Below are 21,543 nucleotides of genomic sequence, written 5' to 3'. Positions count from 1 at the left end.
ATGGACCTTAGTAACACTCCTCATAAGCCTCATTTTAGAACACATTCATTGTTTATCATAGCACTGTCTTTGTGTGTTGGGTTGGGCTATTCTCTCTCTCTCTCCTTCCCTTGTGTTCTGTGATAATTTGAGTATTGTACTTCAGTGACGGCAGGTTTTCTTCGTCGTCCTGCTCATATTATTTTATTCCGATATTTATTGATGTATTTATTGACGTATTTTTGTATTCTCGCACTCCCGTCGTCCGTCATGGCATTGTTCTGGTGTTTTTTGAAGTATTATTCGAGTTGCATGTTATTTGTTTTTTTTTTTTTTTTTTCAGGGCTCGTTCGATCTTTCAAGTAAATATTGTTATCTATTGTATTTCTATTAATTCACCCCTACATACTTATTTGTCAGGGTCACTTTCATTTATTTATTCATTTTTTTTGTTTCTAAGCTGTTAGTTGTGTTGTTCTGTGTTAAAAAGATGCTTCATATTTGACTTGCTTATCAGGAATTAATTAGCATTCTAGTAAATATATTCCTTTTCACTTATTTTATTTATTTATTTTTTTTTTTTTTTTTCCCATCTTCACCTAACAAAGCTATCAGTTGTGTCATTGTTCTGTGTCAAAAAGATGCTTCACATTTAACTTATCTCAAATTTATTAACATTCTAGTAAATACTGTCCTTTTCATCATTTTTTTTTTTTTTTTTACACCTAAGCTCTCTCTCTGTCATTGTTCTGGTGTTATGGAAGATCATTTGAGTACTTGTTCATCAGGAACCACTCAAGCTTTCCGATAAATATTGTTTTTTTTTTTTTTACCTTATTTTATTTTCTTTTTATCTTATTTTATCATGATCTTTTTATCTTCTATCTACACCTATTCCTTATTTTATTTTTCTTCACCTCTTTGTTTTATGTTACTTATTTCCTTCATCTCTTCCTTTTGACTTACAAATCTTCACTTCCTATATTTTTTTCCATCTTTTTTATCTTCACCTTTTTATATTCCTTTATCATCTTTCTTATTTTATCTTCACCTGTTTTTTTCATTCCTTTATCTTTTCTTATTTTATCTTCACCTGTTTTTTATATTCTATCTTCTCTCATTTTATCATTTCCACCTGTTTTTTTTATTTTCTCTTCTCTTCTTTCTTATTTTATCTTGTTTATGTTTTTCAATCTAGTCTTCCTTATTTTACCTTCCTCACCTGTTCCTTTTATCTAATTTCATCTTCACCTTTAGTTATCAATTATTATTCTTGTAATGAAAAAGATTACTTGAATTCTTGTCTATCAGTAATCATTCAAGCATTCTAGTAAAAATTCTTTATCATGATGTTACTGTAGTGAAAAATAAGTTATGTTGTGTTTCAGTGTGTTATCTGTTTCTTGTTTTATATTTTTCCTCATCAAAACTTTTTATCTTCTTTTTTTCATACCTTTCTTCACCTAAGCTATCTCTACCCATTCTTCACCTAAGCTTTTACAGGAAAGAAACTGCAAAAAACACCAAAAAGGCACAAAAAACACACCAGACAATCACCGCATGGCCTTTATTCCCTTATCGAACCCTCCAAACACCACCACTAAGCGATAAACTCATAGGGGAGCGGCGTGAGGAACTCTGGCTTGTTCTTGGTGATGTTAACCTTGTGTGCGGGGCGGGGCTGGGCTGGCTGACGCTTGCAGATCACCTTGGTTCCCTTGGCCTTTGCTTCGTGCTTGATGCGGTCATTCTCCTTCACGCGTGCCTTGAAGTCCTCACGGCAACGGGAGTGGGTCAGGTGCTCCACGCGGATGTTGAGCCTGTAGTGGATTGGTGGACTCAGTGGATGGGGTGCGATGGGGTGAGATGAGGTTAGTGGATGGGATGGAATGGGACAGTGTGGGGTAGAGAGTGGTGAGGTGAGGTGAGGTGAGGTTACGACGAACTAATGAGGTGGTGTTAGTGGATGGGTGGGGTATGGCAAGGTTAGGTTGGGTTGGGAAATGAACTGGTGGGATGTGAGTGTGGTGTGGTGTGGGATTAGGTTTGGGCAGGCCAGGTTAGGAAATGAACTGGTGGTATGCTGTGTGGTAAGTTTAGTTTGGTAGTTAGGTTAACCGATAAATGGGTGGTGGTAGTACGTGTGGAATTATTATTATTATTGTTGTTTGTGGTGGTGGTGGTGGTGGTGGTGGTGGTGAGATGAAGAAATGTGGTGGTATGTGTGTGGATTGGTGAGTGTGTATGGGTGGGTGGGTTACAGGATTGATGGATGAATGCATAGATGAGTGAACTGTTTGGATAAGTGGATGTAATAGTGGACTGACTGGGGGTAAATTGTGGCATAGATGGGTGGATGGATGAGTGAGTGAGTAGGTATGTAGATTGGGAAATGTATGTGTTGGTGAGTGAGTAGGTGGATAGAAAGAGGGATTAGTGGGTAGGTGGATAAATGAGTGCATGTACTGGTGAGTGGGCAGGTCAGTGGATAGATGGATGGCACTTACACTACACACTCCCATTCTCCTCTCAACTGCTTACACACACACACACAAATCCTAACCTTACCAATTCTAATCTATTATTTTTCCTTGCTGTGTCCTCTATTTTGTCATTTCTTTTCTTCTACCTTTCCTCATGCATCCACTTTTCCTCCTCCTTGTTTTAATTTTTCTTCTTTCTCCTTTCTTTCTTCCTCTTCTCACATCTTGTCACCAGCTTCTACCCAAACCTAACCTAATGAAACCACACCAAATAAATCTAAGCTAATCTAATCCCAATCTAAACCCAAGCCAACCCTAAAGCAAACCCTTCTAACCCAATCAGACCCTGACCAAACTTAGCCTCACCAAGCTACCCTAACCCAACCCATACTAACCAAACTAACTTAATCAAACAAAAACTAACCTAAACCCAACACACACACACACACACACCTCTTGGGCAGGATTTTTCCCTTGACACGCTTGTTAACGATGACACCAACGGCATGCTGGGTCACGTTGAAGACTCGTCCAGTCTTGCCGTGGTAGCACTTGTGGATCAGCCCCTTCTGGAAAGCACCGTTGCCCTGCCGAGGAGAGATAACAGTCAGGCAATGATCAGGAAAAATGTGAAAATAATAGCCTGGCTCTTTTTCTTTTCTTTACTTTTTTTTCTATAAAAAGAAGACATAGAAAGTACTTTTTATATCTTTTCTTTTCTGGTTCAACCTCCTTTCCTTTTTTACCAATACTTTTTCTTCCTTTCTTTTATACAAACAAAAGTAGAACAAATAAAAGACAAAACAAACTCAAAAAATTTTACCCACAAAAAATCTAATTTAAAAATGTGAACCACAACCTAAAGGTGGGTTCATACGTGTCAATATGTGACTCAAATTGCAAGACTGTAGAGTTTCCAACTGAATATTGGTGACTACCGACAGGAGAATTGAAGACTTGTCAGGATTTAAATTGATCGCAATTGTCACTGTCACCAAAGGAAGACTTCTTGATGCGTAGCTGTTTGTTTACATTCACTTCCTGCCAACCAGCCAATACTTCCCAGTCACTGTGTGTGAATGTATTCCCACTAGAAGGGCTCTGTCGATAATTCTAGCAACTTGCAATTTCAATCGCATATTGACATGGGTGAACCTGCATTAACTTCCCACCACCACCACTCACCTTCAGATCCACAATGTCGCCGACCTTGTACACCCTGAGGAAGGTGGAGAGGTGCTCGGTGCCATTGGTCTTGAAGGCGCGGGAGAACATGTTGCGCGTACCGCGCCGCAAACCCTTAGAGTTCGTCATCTTGCCGGCTTACCTGTGGGGCAAGACAGGGTGGTGAGGGAGGGAGGGAGGGGCAGGAGAGGGGCATAGAGAGAAGAAGAAAGGAAAAAAAAGGAAGGGATGGAATGGAAAGGAAAGGGAAGAGAAAGAAAGGAAAGGAAAAGAAAATGATAGAGAGAGAGAGAGAGAGAGAGAGAGAGAGAGAGAGAGAGAGAGAGAGAGAGAATATGTAGTTTCCAAAAAATATTACACACACACATTAGTCAAACCACAACTGTCAAACGTCACACCTAACACACCACACACCTCCTTCAACACACATACAAACAACACACGCCCTAATCACTCCCATCCTAACCCTCACTCTGCATGGCCATTCTCCCCTCAGTGGCACTACACCTCACAGGGGGGTGGCCTGCCTGGTGAGAGTATCCAAACAACACCACAAACATTTACCTTTAGCCAATTCTACACTAACTTGACAGAACTAACACGCCAAACTTCAAATTAACTTTCCCAAACAATAAAAACATTCAAAAATACGAATGTCGTAATTATTTAAGAAAAAAAATAAAAGAATAAGAAACGAACAAGATTAACCTAAGACAAATTAAAAACGAACCTAACAAAAAGAAAGATTAACTAACAAGAAATCCAAACTCGATTAACCTAACCTAAACATATTACACTTCAAAATTCACTAAAAACAATACCTAAAAACTAATAACAATTTTAACTGGTCAGTATATTAAAATAACCCTGAAAAACAACCTAAGCAATATAAACAAGCCAAACAAGCAAACACCGGCGATGAGACACAAAATATAAACACGGTATTTTCACCCCACGTGTTACATCTCCGCATATTTCACGTGATTCCCGCCTTATTTCCAGAGATAATGGCGATCTAATAGGCTGTGAATATCTTACACACCTTCAGGTAATAGTATTGTTGGTAATAATGGTCTAAATTGGCGTAAATAAGGCGAAATAAAGGAAAAATGAGACGTGCTTCTTGACTTACACGAGGCAGGGAAGGAAGAGAAGGCAGCGTCACCCCACACACCCTAAACACCCAAATCCACACCATTATTTGCCTCTATTTTAGTACTTTTTGCATTTATTTTGTATCTTATTAGGCTTCATTTTACCTTATTTTATTTTTCTATTTATTTTTCTTTCATTGTTTTGACTTGATTTGTATGTATAAGGTTATTCATCTATTTGTTAATGTCTTCGGACACAAAGTCTATTGAGGCCCTATTTTCCATTACAAAAGGCTCTATTTTACCTTATTTTATTTTCACACTTATTTTTCCTTGCAAATTTTTGGCTTAATTTGTATATATAATGGTTGTTATCTATGTTAACGTCCTCGGCCACAAACTCTATTCTAGCAGTCGTTTGAGCTTTGATTTATATTATCTAAGGTTATATTTTAGTTTATTTAATTATTAGTTTAATTTTGCTCCATTATTTTGGCTAGAAAGTTGTATATAAGGATATTTATGTTTAGGTAGATCCACACCTATATATTAAATCTTCTCTCATATTTAGCAACATATAAACACTTTAAGACTCAAAAATAGATAAATAGAAATTCAAAACACAAAATACACAAATAAAACACCTAAAACTAATAAAGCAACAAAAATAGAAAAAAAAAAAAAAATCAAACGAGCATTTCTACATGGAGCGGTTTAAATCCCCAGCATCTGTTTGACCACCACACCCTGCCGTATTTCGCTCCATTTCCGACATTCCCCGCTGTAATTCCCCGAGTCCTGCTACGTGAAGGTAAGCCAAGTATCCTTCTACCAATCCCCGCCATAAATAAGGACAATAAGTGATAAATAAGGCAGAAAATACGGTAAATATGGAGGGAAGAGTTTTAGCAAGCAGTATGTCATGGTTTCTCGGTCCCTTTAAAAAATATATTCGTGTTTTTACTTCTTGTTTTTTTAAGGCTCTGTGGTGAGTTGTGAGTGATGGACAGGCCTATATAAGATTGTGGTAGGCTTAGGTTAGGTTAGATGAAGGTAGAGAAGTTGCCAGCCTTATATTTATCATGTTTTTAAATATTTAGTGTTAGCGGGGGTGGGGGGGTTGAGTTTTAAGTGGCAAAGAGGCCTGTTTTGATCTGGTAGGCCTAGGAATTGTGTGTAGATGTGTTTTGACCTGTGGATTGTGTAAGATGTATTTGTTCGTGTTTTGTTGTGTGTGTTGGGAATTTTAGCCATTATGTGTGTGGAAGAAGGTTGAGAGACTTGATTCCGTGTGTGTGTGTGTGTGTGTGTGTGTGTGTCAGTTAAGTAAGTTGTGGTAATTGTTTCTCTTGTATTATTTATAGCACAATGTCTCTTTCGTCTAATTATTTTTTTTTCTCTCAAATTTTTATCAGTGTTTTCTTTGTTACTCATTAATTTATTAGTTTGTGCTGTATCATCTCTTCGCTAACTACTACTACTACTACCACCACCACCACCACCACTACTACTACTAACATTCCCATAATTTTTCCTCTCTTATGAACAGTAGCAGCAGAAGAAGAGGAAAAGAAGAAGCCAACACACACACACACACAAAACTTAAACCACTCCCTCCTCCTTAGCCAAAAATCCTAATCTAACCCAACACATCCATACCACATCCTGACCACTGCCCCGCAAGACATCCCTTCCCCTGACACACCCTCCAACACCCCACCCTACCCCCCAGCCCGCCAATGTCACACCTGCAGTTTGACGCCAACCTTTCTGAAGCCCTAAAGATGGAGGGTGACCTTATCCGAGCCCCGCCGCCCCGCTGGCAGAGGAAGGCGCAGGAGCAGGGGGTCACCAGGCTCACCATCAACAATGAGAACAGTGAGTTGGGTCAGGTCAGGTCAAGGAAGGTCAACAAGGGTCAAAATTGTTGTTATTTATTTATTTTTTTATTTTATTTTTTTTTTTTAGGATCAAGATTTTTATTTTATTTATTTTTATTTATTTCAGTTGATTTTTTTTTTTAGGTCAGAAAAGGTCAAGATTGTTTTTTTTATTATTATTATTATTATTTTTATTTATTTATTATTTTATTTATTTATTTATATATATATATATTTTTTTTTTATTTATTTATTTTTTTGTCTTAGTTTTGTTCACTATTTTAATCCCTTCACACATTTTTACTTAAAGATTTATGTACAATTAGACCATTTTAGTGGCATTAGGAAGGGTCTATGGTGGTCAGAAGATTAATGGCCATAGTCTTCACTATTCTAATCAGTACTGGGACACATTTTTACTTTGAGATTTGTGTACGATTAGATCATTTTATTGACATTAGGAAGGGTCTATGGAGGTCAGAAGATTAATAGCCACAGTCTTCACTATTTCAACCCCCACATAAGTTTCTGAAGCTTTACAAAATCACCATATGGTAACCACAATGAATATAGAAACGTGTCTTGGTACTGAAGGGGTTACAAATATGGCCCAAGACAAGCAGGCGTGTTGCTGGAGACACCTGACACTATCTCCGTCATCTTCCGTTGTGCAGGCATCTGTGAAGGTAACAGCCCTCGCTCAGCCAAAACACCCCACAGTGGATCGCTGCTGGACACTAAGAGCCCAGGCAGGGGGAAATCACCAGGTAAACACACACACACACACACACACACATATCTATCTCTCTGTACACTTATGATCTTTTTTTTTTATCGTCTCATTTCTTTCTTATTTTTTACCTTATTAACACACACACACACATGTGTGTGAAAGAATAATAAAGAAACAATGAATGGAGTTCCTTGAAGACAACGAATTAATATCAAATAGCCAATTTGGTTTTAGAAAAAGACGGTCGTGTGTAACTAATTTATTGAGTTTCTATTCTAGAATAGTTGATAGAGTACAAGAAAGAAAGGGATGAATTGACTATTTATTTGGATTTAAAAAAGGCATTTGATAAAGTGCCACATGCAAGATTACTATGGAAGTTAGAGGAGAAGGGTGGCTTAAAAGGAAGCACATTGAGATGGATAGAAAATTATTTGAGGGGGAGAGAAATAAGGACGGTAGTTAAAGATATGAAGTCCAAGTGGAGAGCAGTAGAAAGCAGAGTGCCACAGGGGTCAGTATTGGCACCAATACTTTTCCTCATTTATATTAACGACATGCCAGAAGGAGTGAACAGCTACATAAATCTGTTTGCAGATGATACAAAACTGTGCAGAGTTATAAAGCAAAAGAGGATTGTGAAATACTGCAAGAAGACCTAAATAAGATCTGGGAATGGAGTAAAAGTGGGAAATGGAATTCAATGTGAACAAAAGCCATGTCATGGAAATGGGAAAGAGTGAAAGACGACCTGGGAATCTATAAGATGGGAGATGGAGTAGAACTGGAGAAAGTAAAAAAGGAAAAGGACTTGGGAGTGACGATGGAAGAAAACAATCAATAAGTAAGCCATATTGATAGAATTTTCAGAGAAACATATAATTTGCTAAGGAATATTGGAGTAGCGTTTCACTACATGGACAAAGAAATGATGAAGAAATTGATAAGTACTATAATAAGACCCAGATTGGAATATGCAGGAGTAGTGTGGACCCCTCATAAAAAGAAACACATAAGGAAGTTGGAGAGACTACAAAAAATGGTTCCAGAATTTGAAGGGATGACATATGAGGAGAGACTAAATGCTATGGATCTACCAACCCTGGAACAGAGAAGGGAGAGAGGAGATCTGATACAAGTTTATAAATTGATCAACGGAATGGACCAAGTGGATAATGAGAAACTGATCCTGAGAGAAGAATATGACATCCGAAGCACAAGATCGCATAGTAAAAAGCTGAGGAAAGGAAGATGTCTGAGAGTTGTTAGAAAGTATAGTTTCCCGCAAAGATGTATTGAGACGTGGAACAGTTTGAATGAAGAAGTAGTGTCTGCAACGAGTGTGCATAATTTTAAAGTAAGATTGGATAAGTGTAGATATAGAGACGGGGCCACTCGAGCATAAAGCCCAGGCCCTGGAAAACTACAACTAGGTAGGTAAATACACACACCATAGTGTAGTGGTTAGCATGCTCGACTCACAATCAAGAGGGTCCTGGTTCGGGTCCTGGAAAGTGGCGAGGCAAATGGGCAAGCCTCTTACTGTGGCCCCTGTTCACCTAGCAGTAAATAGGTAGGGGTTGTGGCCTCGCTGTCCCGGTGTGTGGAGTGTGGTGTGGTCTCAGTTCTACCCGAAGATCGGTATATGAGCTCTGAGCTCGCTCCGTAATGGGGAAGACTGGCTGGGTGACCAGCAAGCGACCGAGGAGGTGAATTACACACACACTTTTATCTCCTGTGATTCTTAACCATTTTCTCTCTCTTAGTCTCTTATTTACATAATTAACACCTATCTTTTTTTTCTCTCTCTCTCTCTCCATTTTCTTCTGTCTTATATTTTTTTTTTTTTTTTTTTTTTTTTTTTTTTCCCTTCCTACCTTCACACACTTAGCACATCCTAAACTAATCCTATAAAGTTAATCCTACTAGTGTTATCCTTCCTACCTTATCCTAATATTTGCCATTGTTATTATCTTTTTTCATTAGTGTGTCCATTTCCTATTATTATTTATTTATTGTTTTTACTCCAACCTTCACACTCTAAGTCAATCCTATCTGTTATTGTTATCCTCATCTATTGTATTATTGTTACCTTACTTTATCATTAGTTTGTGTGTGTGTGTGTGTGTGTGTGTGTGTGTGTGTGTGTGTGTGTGTGTATTTACCTAGTTGTAGTTTTACAGGGCCTGGGCTTTACACTCGTGTGGCCCTGTCTCCATATCTACACTTATCCAATCTTTCTTTAAAAGTATGCACACTCATTGCAGACTCTACTTCTTCATTCAAACTGTTCCATGTCTCAACACATCTTTGCGGGAAACTATACTTTTTAATATTTCTTACACATCTTCCCTTCCTCAGCTTCTTACTATGCGATCTTGTGCTTCGACTGGCATATTCTTCTCTCAGGATCAGATACTCATTGTCCACTTGGTCCATTCTGTTGATCAATTTATAAACTTGTATCAGATCCCCTCTCTCCCTTCTCTGCTCCAATGTTGGAAGATACATAGCCTTTAGTCTCTCCTCATATGTCATCCCTTCAAGTTCTGGGACCATTCTTGTAGCCACTTTTTGTAGTCTCTCCAACTTCCCTATGTGTTTCTTTTTATGAGGGGTCCACACTACTCCTGCATATTCCAATCTGGGTCTTATTATAGTACTTATCAGTTTCTCCATCATTTTTTTGTCCATGTAGTGAAATGCTATTCCAATATTCCTTAGCAAATTATTTATCTCTCTGAAAATTCTATCAATATGGCTTGCCGGTTGATTGTTTTCTTCCATCGTCACTCCTAAGTCCTTTTCCTCTTTTTATTTTCTCCAGTTCTACTCCATCTCCCATCTTATAGATTCCCATGGGTCGTCTTTCACTCTTTCCCATTTCCATGACATGGCTTTTGTCCACATTGAATTCCATTTCCCACTTTTTACTCCATTCCCAGATCTTATTTAGGTCTTCCTGCAGTATTTCACAATCTTCTTTTTGTTTTTATAACTCTGCACAGTTTCGCATCGTCCGCAAACAGATTTATGTAGCTGTTCACTCCTTCTGGCATGTCGTTAATATAGATGAGAAAAAGTGTGTGTGTGTGCTCTTTTCCTTACTTTTCTTTGTTTGTTTGTTTTTTTTTACTCCTACTTTCACACACCCTCAACACATCCTAAATGCATCCTATAACCTTAATCCTACCAGTCTTATTGTTATCCTTCCTTCCTAATTTGTGTGTGTTTCCTTTTTTTTTCACACACACCTTTAGCACATCCTAAACTATTCCTACAAACTTAATCCTACCAGTGTTATTGTTATTCTTCCTATACCACTAACCTAATCCATACCAGTGTTCTTGTTAGTGTGCGTTTTTCTCAGTGTGTCTCCTCATTTCACTATCTCCACACACACACACACTCTTTTAATACATGCCAAACCAATTAACATCCTTACCACTATCCTAATTCATTGTGTTATTGTATTGTTACCTTTTCCCATGTTTGTGTAATAATAATAATAATAATATACAGTTTATTAGGAATTGCAGTTCATACATACTGAAAATATACACATGGGGATTGGGGAAGGCTTAAGATTAGAGCATTATCTTAGTAATTTGTGTGTGTGTGTGTGTGTGGTCGAGGCAAGTCACCAGGCCGGCTGATACCCAAGCTGGCTGTGAGGGGTGCCGGCCAGAAGACTCCCAGCAGAAAGACTCCCACTACGCCTTTTAATCAGCAGGACAGGTGAGACACAGAGAGAGACAGAGAGGGAGGAGGAAGAAGTATTGTTGTTGCTTCTTTTTCTATTTTATTCTTATTCTTTTTCTTCCTTTTCTTCCTCTTTTCTTCTTTTTCTTCTTCTTCTTTGTATTGTTATTATTGTTGTTGTTGTTGTTGTTGTTGTTTTATACTACTGCTTTTACTACTTCTACTTTCTACTTCTACTTTTACTACTACTACTACTACTACTTCATGTAAGAGGGGAAACTTGGCTAGTGGAAACAAAAAGAGCCACTGAGATGCCAGTCCCCAAACAGGGCCATGGAACCACGTGCACTGTGAGGTCTAAGGGTCTCCAGGCACACAGGTTTCAATCTTGGCCACAGCCAGAGTGTAGGTTGGGCTTCCTCACTCAGGATAATGGTTTCCTAACGGCTGGCCTTTCAGATAGGAGGGACCCAGAAGAATACCTCCTTTACCCCATGAATTCCCGGAAAAAGCCCACATGGTAGAGAGAGAGAGAGAGAGAGAGATATGTGTATAGGTACATTACAAGGGCACTGGCCAAGGGAAAACAAAGTTGGAAAAAAAAAAATCCCGCTGGTTGCCAGGCCCTGTTAAGAGGAATAGTATAAAGAGAAAAAACAAAAAAATCTAAAAGGAGGGTCCAGTTAACGTAAGAGGTGTCTTGACACTCCTCTTTTGAAAGAGTTTAAGTCATAGGCAGGTGGAAATACAGACACAGGTAGAGAGTTCCAGAGTTTACCAGTGTAGGGAATGAAGGAGTGAAGATACTGGTTAACTCTTGCATTAGGAAGATGGACAGAATAGGGATGAGAAGAAGTAGAGAGTCTTGTGCAGCGAGGCCGCAGGAGGGGAAGGCATGCAGTTAGCAAGTTCAGAAGAGCAGACAGCATGAAAACAGCGGTAGAAGACAGATAAAGATGCAACATTGCGGCGGTGACTTAAAGAATCAAGACAGTCAGTTAGAGGAGAAGAGTTGATAAGACGAAAAGCTTTAGATTCCACCTTGTTTAGTAAAGCTGTGTGTGGATCCCCCAGACATGAGAGCCATACTCCATACACGGGCGGATAAGGCCCTTGTACAGAGCAAGCAGCTGGGAGGGAGAGAAAATGGACGAAGACGCCATAGGACACCTAACTTCTTGGAAGCTGATTTAGCAAGAGTAGAGATGTGAAATTTCCAGTTTAGATTTTTAGTGAAGGATAGACCGAGTGTGTTTAATGTAGAGGAGAGGGAAGTTGAGTGTTATTGAAGAAGAGAGGATAGTTGTCTGGAAGGTTATGTCGAGTAGATAGTTGTAGAAATTGAGTTTTGAGGCATTGAACAAAACCAGGTTTTCTCTGCCCCAATCAGAAACAAGTGAAAGATCAGAAGTTAGGCGTCCTATAGCATCTCGCCTTGAGTCATTTAATTGTTGTTGGGTTGGGCGTCTGTTGAACGCTGTTGAATAATGCAGGGTGGTATCATCAGCATAGGAGTGGATAGGGCATTGAGTCAGATTTAGGAGATCATTGATGAATAATAGAAAGAGAGTGGGTGATAGGACAGAACCCTGTGGAACACCACTGTTGATAGTTTTAGGGAAGAACAGTGACCGTCTACTACAGCAGCAATAGAACGATCGGAAAGGAAACTGGAGATGAAGGTACAGAGAGAAGGATAGAATCCGTAGGAGGGTAGTTTAGAAATTAAAGATTTGTGCCAGACTCTATCGAAGGCTTTCGATATGTCAAGGCCGACAGCAAAGGTTTCACCGAAGTCCCTAAAAGAGGATGACCAAGATTCAGTTAGGAAAGTAAGAAGATCACCAGTAGATCTGCCTTTACGGAAACCATACTGGCAATCAGAGAGAAGGTTGTGAGCTGATAGATGCCTCATTATCTTCCTATTAAGGATAGACTCAAAGGCTTTAGAAAGGCAGGAAATCAAAGCTATAGGGCGGTAGTTAGAAGGATTGGAGTGGTCACCTTTTTTAGGGACAGGTTGAATGTGAGCAAACTTCCAGCAAGAAGGATAAATAGAAGTAGAGACACAGATGAAAGAGTTTGACCAGGCAGTGAGCGAGTTCGGAAGCACAGTTTTTGAGAACAACAGGAGGGACTCCATCCGGACCGTAAGCCTTCCGAGAATCAAGGCCAGAGAGGGCCAGGAAAACGTCTTTATAAAGAATTTTAATTTTAGGGATGAAGTAGTCAGAGGGTGGAGGAGTAGGAGGAATATGCCCAGAATCATCCAAAGTTGAGTTGGTAGCAAAGGTTTGAGCGAAGAGTTCAGCTTTAGAAAAGAAGAGACAGCTGTAGAGCCATCTGGATGAAGTAAAGGAGGGAAAGACGAAGAAGTAAAGTTGTTAGAGATATTATTGGCTAGATGCCAGAAATCTCGAGAGGAGTTAGAATTGGAAAGACTTTGACATTTTCTATTGATGAAAGAGTTTTTAGTAAGTTGGAGAATAGATTTGGCATGATTACGGGCAGAAATATATAGGGCATGAGTTTCAGCAGTTGGATGGCTACGGAACCGTTTGTGAGCCGCCTCTCTATCATTGACAGCACGAGAACAAGCAGAGTTAAACCAAGGCTTTTTAGCTTTAGGGTTAGAGAAAGTATGAGGAATGTATAGCTCCATGCCAGAGATAATCACCTCTGTTATGCGCTCGGCACAAAGAGAAGGATCTCTGACATGAAAACAATAATCATCCCAAGGAAATCAGAATAGTACTGCCTTAGTTCCTCCCACTTAGCAGAGTTAAAATGCCAGAAGCACCTCCGCTTAGGCGGGTCCTGAGGCTGCACTGGAGTGATAGAACTGGTAACGGAAATTAGATTGTGGTCGGAGGAGCCCAACGGAGAGGAAAGTTTAACAGAGTAAGCAGAAGGGTTGGAGGTTAGGAAAAGATCAAGAATGTTGGGCGTGTCTCCAAGGCGGTCAGGAATACGGGTAGGGAACTTCACTAGCTGCTCTAGGTCATGAAGGATAGCAAAGTTGAAGGTTTGTTCACCAGGTTGGTCAGTGAAAGAAGATGAAAGCCAAAGCTGGTGGTGAACATTGAAATCCCTAAAATGGAGATCTCAGCAAAAGGAAAGTGAGATAAGATGTGCTCCACCTTGGAAGTCAAATAGTCAAAGAATTTTACATAGTCAGAGGAATTAGGTGAGAGGTATACAGCACAGATGAATTTAGTTAGAGAGTGACATTGAAGTCTTAGCCAGATGGTAGAAAATTCTGAAGATTCAAGATTGTGGGCACGAGAGCAAGTGGTGTCGTTACGCACGTATGCGCAACATCCAGCTTTGGATTGAAAATTATGTCAACTTACTGGAGAGAGAGAGAGAGAGAGAGAGAGACATGTATAGGTAATGAAAGACCAAATTTGCAACTCACTGGAGAGAGAGAGAGAGAGAGAGAGAGAGTTGACCAGAAGAATGGGGTCACTGTCTTGAAACCTGTACAGTAAATGAGTTAATTAAGGTAATAGAGAGGTGGAAATACTACTACCACCACCACCACCACCACCACCGTTCCTTGCAGATTCATCCCAAACCGCAGCACCACCGACTTGGAACTGTCTCATCACCTTCTAGTCACCAGCATGGAGGCCTCGGGGGGTGACCAGGCTGAGGAAGAGGAACTCACTCTGCAGCAGGTAACACACACACACACACACACACACACACACACACACACACACACACACACACACACACACACAGGAATTGATTTAGTGAAAGTCTGGTTCTTCTTATTATATTTATTTATCGGTTTATTTATTTATCTTTATTTTTTTTTTCTATTTTTTAGGTTGATTTGTGTTTGTGTTTTAATTTGTTTATTGCATGTTTGTTTTTCGTTGGTTTTTGTGATGCGTTTGTTTAATTATTTAGTTAATTGCTTTTTATTTATTTATCACTATCATTTTATATATTTATTTTATTCATTTATTTTATTTATTTATTTATTTATTTATTTATTTTATTTTTATTTTTTTTTTTTTTTTTTTTTTATTTTCTTTATGAAGTTTTGTCTGTATAGGAATCAGTTTCATTATAGCTAGTGCAGTCTACTCACAGTGTTACCAACACAAAGAAGGCACTCTATTTCATTCTTTCACTCATTTTTTCATACATACACTTATTTGTTTATTAATTAATTCATTCATTGTTTATTTATTTACTTATTCATTTTTTTTCCTTCCTTCCTTCCTTCCTTAATCCCTCCCTCCCCTCATCAATCCATCCATCCTTTTTTTCCTCCCTCACGCATTCTCTCTTTCCCTTCCTTCTTTCCCTCCCTCCATCCCTGCAGAAGGAATACAAGGAGAAGATGACAGAGAACCTTAATGATGGCCAGCCTCCCAACACTCGCATCCTGTCATTCAAGAACAAGGCACCACAAGCCCAGGAAGGTGTGTGTGTGTATGTTTGTTGTGTGAGAGTAATCTAACCTAATCTATCCTAGTGTGTATTTACCTAGTTGTAGTTTTACAGGGCCTGGGCTTTACACTCGTGTGGCCCTGTCTCTATATCTACACGTATCCAATTTTTCTTTTAAACTATGCACATTCTTTGCTGACACCACTTCCTCACTCAAACTGTTCCAAGTCTCAAGACATCTTTGCGGGAAACTATATTTTTTTAACATCTCTCAGACATCTTCCCTTCCTCAGTTTTTTTCTATGCGATCTTGTGCTTTGAGTGTCATATTCTTCTCTCAGGATCAGTTTCTCATTATCCACTTGATCCATTCTGTTAATCAACTTATAAACTTGTATCAGATCCCCTCTCTCCCTTCTCTGTTCCAGGGTTGGTAGATCCATAGCCTTTAGTCTCTCTTCATATGTCGTGCGTGTGTATTTGTGTGAGAGTAATCTAACCTAATGTGTGTGTGTGTGTGTGTGTTTGTCTGTCCATCTATCTGTTTGTTTGTGTGTGTGTGTGTGTTTTTGCAATTCATATAAAACTAGAACCAGATTTTCACACACATTTGACATTCCTGACCTAAGCCATTCTCAGTCCACCAGCTTCACCGCTCCCTCTCTCTCCACAGGTTACGTCAACAACCTGAAGGTGCTGTACAGTGCCGGCAAGACTGTCATGCCCAAAGCCTCCTCCTCACGTCACATCCCCAGCGTGCCGGAGAAGATTCTGGATGCACCTGATCTGCTCAATGACTACTGTGAGTGTGTGTGTGTGTGTGTGTGTGTATGGGAAGGGGTGGTTTGTGTGTGTGTGTGTGTGGTGTGGGGGAGGTGATGAGTGTGTTTGTAGTGGTGCTGGTGTGTGTGTGTGTGTGTGTGTGTATTTATTTGTGTCTGAATGAACATCAACGAAAAAGATATATAAACAAAAAAAAAATATGATAAAATATGTAAATAAACTAAATTGAGGGAAAGATCTTAACAAACACTAACAAAATAAACCAAGAAATTGGAACATAACCCATAAGGGAAACAATTAACCAATCATTTATTACTATTTCTCCTCATTTTCCTTGTTCCTGACCTTCATTTGCTGGACTGGACCAAAAAAGAAAAAAAGAAAAGAAAAGAAAAAAAACAGCAAATCAGAACACAAATAAACCACAAGGAAACAATTAACCAGTCACTTATTAACATTTCTCCTCGTTTTACTTGTTGCAGACCTTCACTTGTACAAAAAAAAAAAAAAAAAAGGAAGGAGAAGAAGAAAAAGCAGAGGAAAAATCTAAACACAAATAAACCACAAGGAAAACAATTAACCAATCACTTATTAACATTTCCCTCCGTTTTCCATGTTGCAGACCTTCACTTGTTAGACTGGAGCACCAACAACCACCTGGGAGTGGCTCTGGGCAGCTGTGTGTACATCTGGAACGCTGGCAATGGCTCCATCACAGCCCTCACACAGCTGGACGACCCTGATTATGTGTGCTCCCTGGCTTGGATCAAAGAGGGTGCGCTGATCAAAATTTTGCTTATCTATTCATTGATTGATTTATTTTATTTTATTTATTTATTTATTTATTTATTTATTTTATTTTTTTTATTTATTTATTTTTTTTTTTTTTTTTATTATTAATTTTTTTCTTTTTTTGTTCTTTTTGTCCTTGTTTTTCTTTGTTTTCTTTTATTGTTTGTTTTTTCTTTTCTGCTTTTTCTGTTTCTTCTTATTTTTCTTTATTCTTTTTCTTCTTTTTTCTTCCTCTTCTTCTTTATAGTGTCTTATTCTTTTCTCTTTTCTTTCTTCTCTTCTTTATTGTTTATTGATTTTCTTATTCCTTTATGTTTCTTTTCTTCTTTTTCATTGTTTATTTCTTTCCTTTTCTTCTTTATTTTATTTATTTATTTTTTTATTTATTTATTTTATTTTATTTTATTTGTTTATTTATTTTTTTTATGCTAACTGAACCAAATAAATAAATGAATAATGTAGCCTAACCCAACCTAACCTAACCGTCCCCATTCATTACACATCTCACCTATTATTACATGACAAAAATAAAAAGATAAATAGATAATATAAAAAAACACACACACACACAAGGTTAGATTAGATTAAGTTAGGATAGATTAGGTTAGATTACTCACACACACACACACACACACACACACACACACACACACACACACACACACACACACACACACACACACACACACACAGAGAGAGAGAGAAAGCTAACCTAACCTAACCTAATGTAATCTAATCTAACCTAACCATATCCCTTAGGACACTTAGATTACTCACACACACACACACACACACACACACACAGAGAGAGAGAGAGAGCTAACCTAACCTAATCATTCCCCCTTAGGACATGTATTGGCCATTGGTCTGAGCTCCGGCATAACACAGCTGTGGGACGTGGCGCAGCAGAAGCTTCTCCGCACAATGGGTGACCACCAGAACCGTGTCAGCTCCCTCTCCTGGAATGCTTACATCCTCTCCTCTGGCTCCCGCTCCGGCCAGATCTTCCACCACGACGTGAGGGTGGCGGACCATCACGTGGCCACTCTCCAGGGACACACGCAGGTCAGGGCTGCTTCCGTGGTGGTGGTGGTGTGTGAAGGGAGAGGCTTGGCTGTGTAGGAGGAGGAGGAGGAGGTGGTATGGAATAAAAAGGGCCTACTATGTTTCCAGCTCCCTAAAAGAATGGTGAAGCAGATAGATATGTAGTCCTAGACACTGAATTAATACTGTAGAAGGAGGTATCATCATCATCATCATCATTCAGCGTCTGCATTTTTCCATTTAGAGCTGTTTTGGACAGGCAATGACTATTCGTCACTATTCTAACCCTTACACAGGTTTCTGAAGCTGTATGAAATCACCATATAGTAAGCAGAATGAATATGGAAACGTGTCATGGTACTGAAGGACTCACCTAAACCAGCACCTCTGTCCTCATTTATCCAGGAGGTGTGTGGGCTGAAGTGGTCAACAGACGGGCGGCTCCTCGCATCGGGCGCCAACGACAACCAGGTCATTATTTGGGAGAAGACAGCCACCTCACCACTGCACACCTTCACCGCCCACCAGTCCGCCATCAAGGCCCTGGCGTGGAGCCCCTGGCAGAGCAACATCCTGGCCACGGGCGGAGGGATGGCCGACCGAACCATCCGGCTGTGGAACTGTAGCACTGGCCTGTGTTTGAAGGACATCACCACCACGTCCCAGGTGTCCTCCATCCTGTGGTCCACGCACTACAAGGAGATCATCTCAGGCCACGGCTTCTCCAACAACCACCTCACCATCTGGAAGTACCCATCCATGGCCAAGGTGGTCGACCTCACAGGTAAGCACTCATATAACATAACCTCACCTCACCTCACATAGCCTAATCTCACTTTACCTCACCTAACCTCACTCACTTCACTTCACTTCACCTCACATAGCCTTACCTAACCTCACCTCACCTAACCTCACTTCACTTTATCAATCTTTATTTATCTGTATATTTGTTTTTCTATTTTTTATTTATTTATATTCTATTTAATTTAATTTATATGTTATTCAATTTTTTTTTATTTATTTATCTTCATTTGCTTATTTTATTTGTCTGTGTGGAAAACTGTCTACAACTAAGACAATTAAACAAAATAAGGACCCACTTAGATGCCAGTCCTCAAGCAGGTTTGAGAGATAGCCCAAGAAAAGTGGGATAATTTCTTTTGTTTCTCTCTCCTCCATCCGTCATCCATCCAGGCCAGACATGGAAAGGTTCTGGAGCTGTATCCATTCATCCATTTAACAATTTTTCCCTTATTAAGCATTGGAAATCACCAAAAACACAAATAAAACACTACATAACCATCCGTCCATCCAGGCCAGACATGGAAAACAACTAAAACTGCATAACCATCCATTCGTTTAACCATCCATCCAAGAAAAATAATAAAAAAAACAAATAAAACTACATAACCATCCATACAAAACAAAATTCATTCAAAACCCAAACTTGCCTAACCATCCATCCATTTAACCATCCATCCATCCGTGCAGGCCACACCGGGAGGGTTCTGGAGCTGTGTCTGTCGCCGGATGGTCAGGTGGTGGCCAGTGCAGCGGCTGATGAGACCATCCGGATGTGGAAATGCTGGGCTATGGACAAGAAGGATAAGAAACAAACAGATGCATCCAAGAACCATCCAATCTCTGCCCTCGCTCGTGCCAGGACCATCCGATAAAGTGGTGGTGGTGTTTTATATGGCTTTCTTTTTTGCTTTCTTTCTTTTCTTATTTTTCTTTTGATTGATTTTCTTATTTTTCCTTTTCTTTACTTTTTTTCTTTTTTTTTCTTTATTTTCTTTTCTCTTTTTATTCATGTTTTCTTTCATTCATTTTCTTATTTCCTTCCTTCCTTCCTCCTTTATTTTCCTGGATTCTTTTCCCTTTCCTTTATCGATATTTTTTTCTTTTTTCTTCGTTTCTTTTCATTTAAGTTAGATTTTTCTTTCTTTTTATTTTATTTTCCTATTTTATCAATATTTTTCCTCACCTCATTTTTTGACCTGGTAGGAAAACATCTTACTGTATTTTCCTTTTTAATTTCTGTACTAGACTAAAATTTTTAACATTAGTACTTATTTATCTGAACTGAGAGAGAGAGAGAGAGAGAGAGAGAGTGATTAATAGCAAAGAAAGTCAAATAGAAAAAAAAAGAACAGGAATAGGAAAGGAAAGGGAAGGAGAACAGGAAAAGAGAGAGAGAGAGAGAGAGAGTGATTAATAGCAAAAGAAAGTCAAATAGAAAAAGATAGAGAAAGAGAGTTAAAGAAAGAACAAGAATAAGAAAGGAAAGGGGAACAGGAAAAGAGAGATATATTAATAGCAAAAGAAAGTCAGAAAGAAAAAAAATTGAAGAGAAAGAGAATTAAGGAAAGAAAAAGAACAAGAATAAGAAGAGAAAGGAAGGGAGAATAGAAAAAAAAAGATAAACGTCATTTTTTCCTTTTCCTGTATTTTTTCTTTCTTTCATATTACATTCTTTTCATTCTTTTATGTCTATTTTCCTTATTCTACTTTTTTTTTTTTTTTTTTTTATCTAAGTTTATTTCTCTAATCGCAAGAAGTGGCTGCAGTGTTACCATACCCTGTCCCTCTGTCTACCCTTACCTATCCATAGTACCATACATTTCACTAAACACTAAATCATTTCCTGACTGGTGGATAAATTGCCTTTGTATTTTTATGCACCTTTTGATTTATCTAATGCATATTTCAAACACTTATTATTTTAGCAGTGTGTGTGTGTGTGTTTTGTATATTTAATTGTGTACTGTATTTTCTAAGTCTTTCTGGGACCAGCTGACCTGATAGAGTTGTGTGTGTGTGTGTGTTTTGTATGTACGTTTGAGGACGTGTACTAATGTATGTATGATGTGTTTCTTGCAATAAGCAGCTGTGAGTTTTTTAAATAAAGTTTGTATATGGAGCTGGTGTGTTTTTTGTCTATGTCTCTCTCTCTCTCTCTCTCTCTGTTATTTTCTTTGTTATACTGTATTGGAGTAAGTACAGGGTAGGAAACAGCCTTTTATTCTCCCACGAATGAATATTAACGATCAATACACACACTGGCCTGCAATGAGTCACTAGAGGTGTCATATAAGACGTAATATATTGAGAAAAATAAGCCAACAGGAAAGCAGCTTAGGGAGTCATTCAAAATTTCCCGCGCATAAACTGAAGCGTCTTGTTCATTAAAGGGATATTTCAGACATTTGCTTAATATCTAAAGGGGTAAAATATAAATAAAAGAAAGAAACTGGTTCATTAGCATTTACCGTAACAAAACTCTAAAGCGAAATTATAATGAAGAGGCAGTTTTCAGATTTTGAGTCATGTCCAAATGTTGACGATAAGAATAGAGTTATTAAGAAGATTGTACTGCTTTTAAAAATATGTAGTAATTTCAAGGAAGATGATAGATGTGCTGTAATACATGATGAATGGAAATTGAAATAAAAAAGGAT

General features: G+C 38.7%; 2 protein-coding genes across 3 annotated transcripts; one reads left to right on the top strand and one right to left on the bottom strand.

Annotated features, from left to right (window-relative positions):
• Positions 1-1,531: 1,531 nt before the first annotated feature.
• On the bottom strand, positions 1,532-4,798 carry LOC123511965 (60S ribosomal protein L21-like). Its single transcript, XM_045268077.1, has 4 exons — positions 4,780-4,798; positions 3,648-3,789; positions 2,916-3,049; positions 1,532-1,799 (listed from the first exon to the last, which is right to left on the bottom strand). Exons 2-4 carry the CDS (start codon positions 3,774-3,776, stop codon positions 1,580-1,582), a joined length of 483 nt encoding a protein of 160 aa, XP_045124012.1. The 5' UTR covers positions 3,777-3,789; positions 4,780-4,798; the 3' UTR covers positions 1,532-1,579.
• A 640-nt stretch (positions 4,799-5,438) lies between these two features.
• On the top strand, positions 5,439-19,837 carry LOC123511947 (cell division cycle protein 20 homolog). 2 transcript variants are annotated; one of them, XM_045268066.1, is made up of 11 exons: positions 5,439-5,552; positions 6,291-6,619; positions 7,296-7,388; positions 10,984-11,092; positions 14,622-14,736; positions 15,396-15,495; positions 16,137-16,265; positions 16,869-17,021; positions 17,886-18,103; positions 18,488-18,866; positions 19,574-19,837. In XM_045268066.1, the coding sequence occupies exons 2-11, from the start codon at positions 6,481-6,483 to the stop codon at positions 19,756-19,758; spliced, it is 1,620 nt and encodes a 539-aa protein (XP_045124001.1). In that variant the 5' UTR covers positions 5,439-5,552; positions 6,291-6,480; the 3' UTR covers positions 19,759-19,837. The 2 variants fall into 2 exon arrangements, with proteins under 2 accessions (XP_045124001.1, XP_045123993.1); XM_045268058.1 differs by having other exon boundaries at positions 5,454-5,552; positions 6,294-6,619.
• Positions 19,838-21,543: the final 1,706 nt, after the last annotated feature.

The sequence above is a fragment of the Portunus trituberculatus genome, chromosome 4, assembly GCF_017591435.1.
Source record: "Portunus trituberculatus isolate SZX2019 chromosome 4, ASM1759143v1, whole genome shotgun sequence".
Lineage (NCBI taxonomy): Eukaryota > Metazoa > Arthropoda > Malacostraca > Decapoda > Portunidae > Portunus > Portunus trituberculatus.
This window is presented reverse-complemented; position numbering and strand designations above follow the sequence as displayed.

Excerpts from the sequence above, each read along its gene's own strand:
- LOC123511965 (XM_045268077.1), bottom strand. The coding sequence starts at position 3,776 with ATGACGAACTCTAAGGGTTTGCGGCGCGGTACGCGCAACATGTTCTCC. Across the intron at positions 3,050-3,647 it reads GCGACATTGTGGATCTGAAG|GGCAACGGTGCTTTCCAGAA; the intron begins GTGAGTGGTGGT and ends TCTCCTCGGCAG. Across the intron at positions 1,800-2,915 it reads GGAAAAATCCTGCCCAAGAG|GCTCAACATCCGCGTGGAGC; the intron begins GTGTGTGTGTGT and ends AATCCACTACAG.
- LOC123511947 (XM_045268066.1), top strand. The coding sequence starts at position 6,481 with ATGTCACACCTGCAGTTTGACGCCAACCTTTCTGAAGCCCTAAAGATG. Across the intron at positions 7,389-10,983 it reads AGGCAGGGGGAAATCACCAG|GTCGAGGCAAGTCACCAGGC; the intron begins GTAAACACACAC and ends TGTGTGTGTGTG. Across the intron at positions 16,266-16,868 it reads TGATCTGCTCAATGACTACT|ACCTTCACTTGTTAGACTGG; the intron begins GTGAGTGTGTGT and ends TCCATGTTGCAG.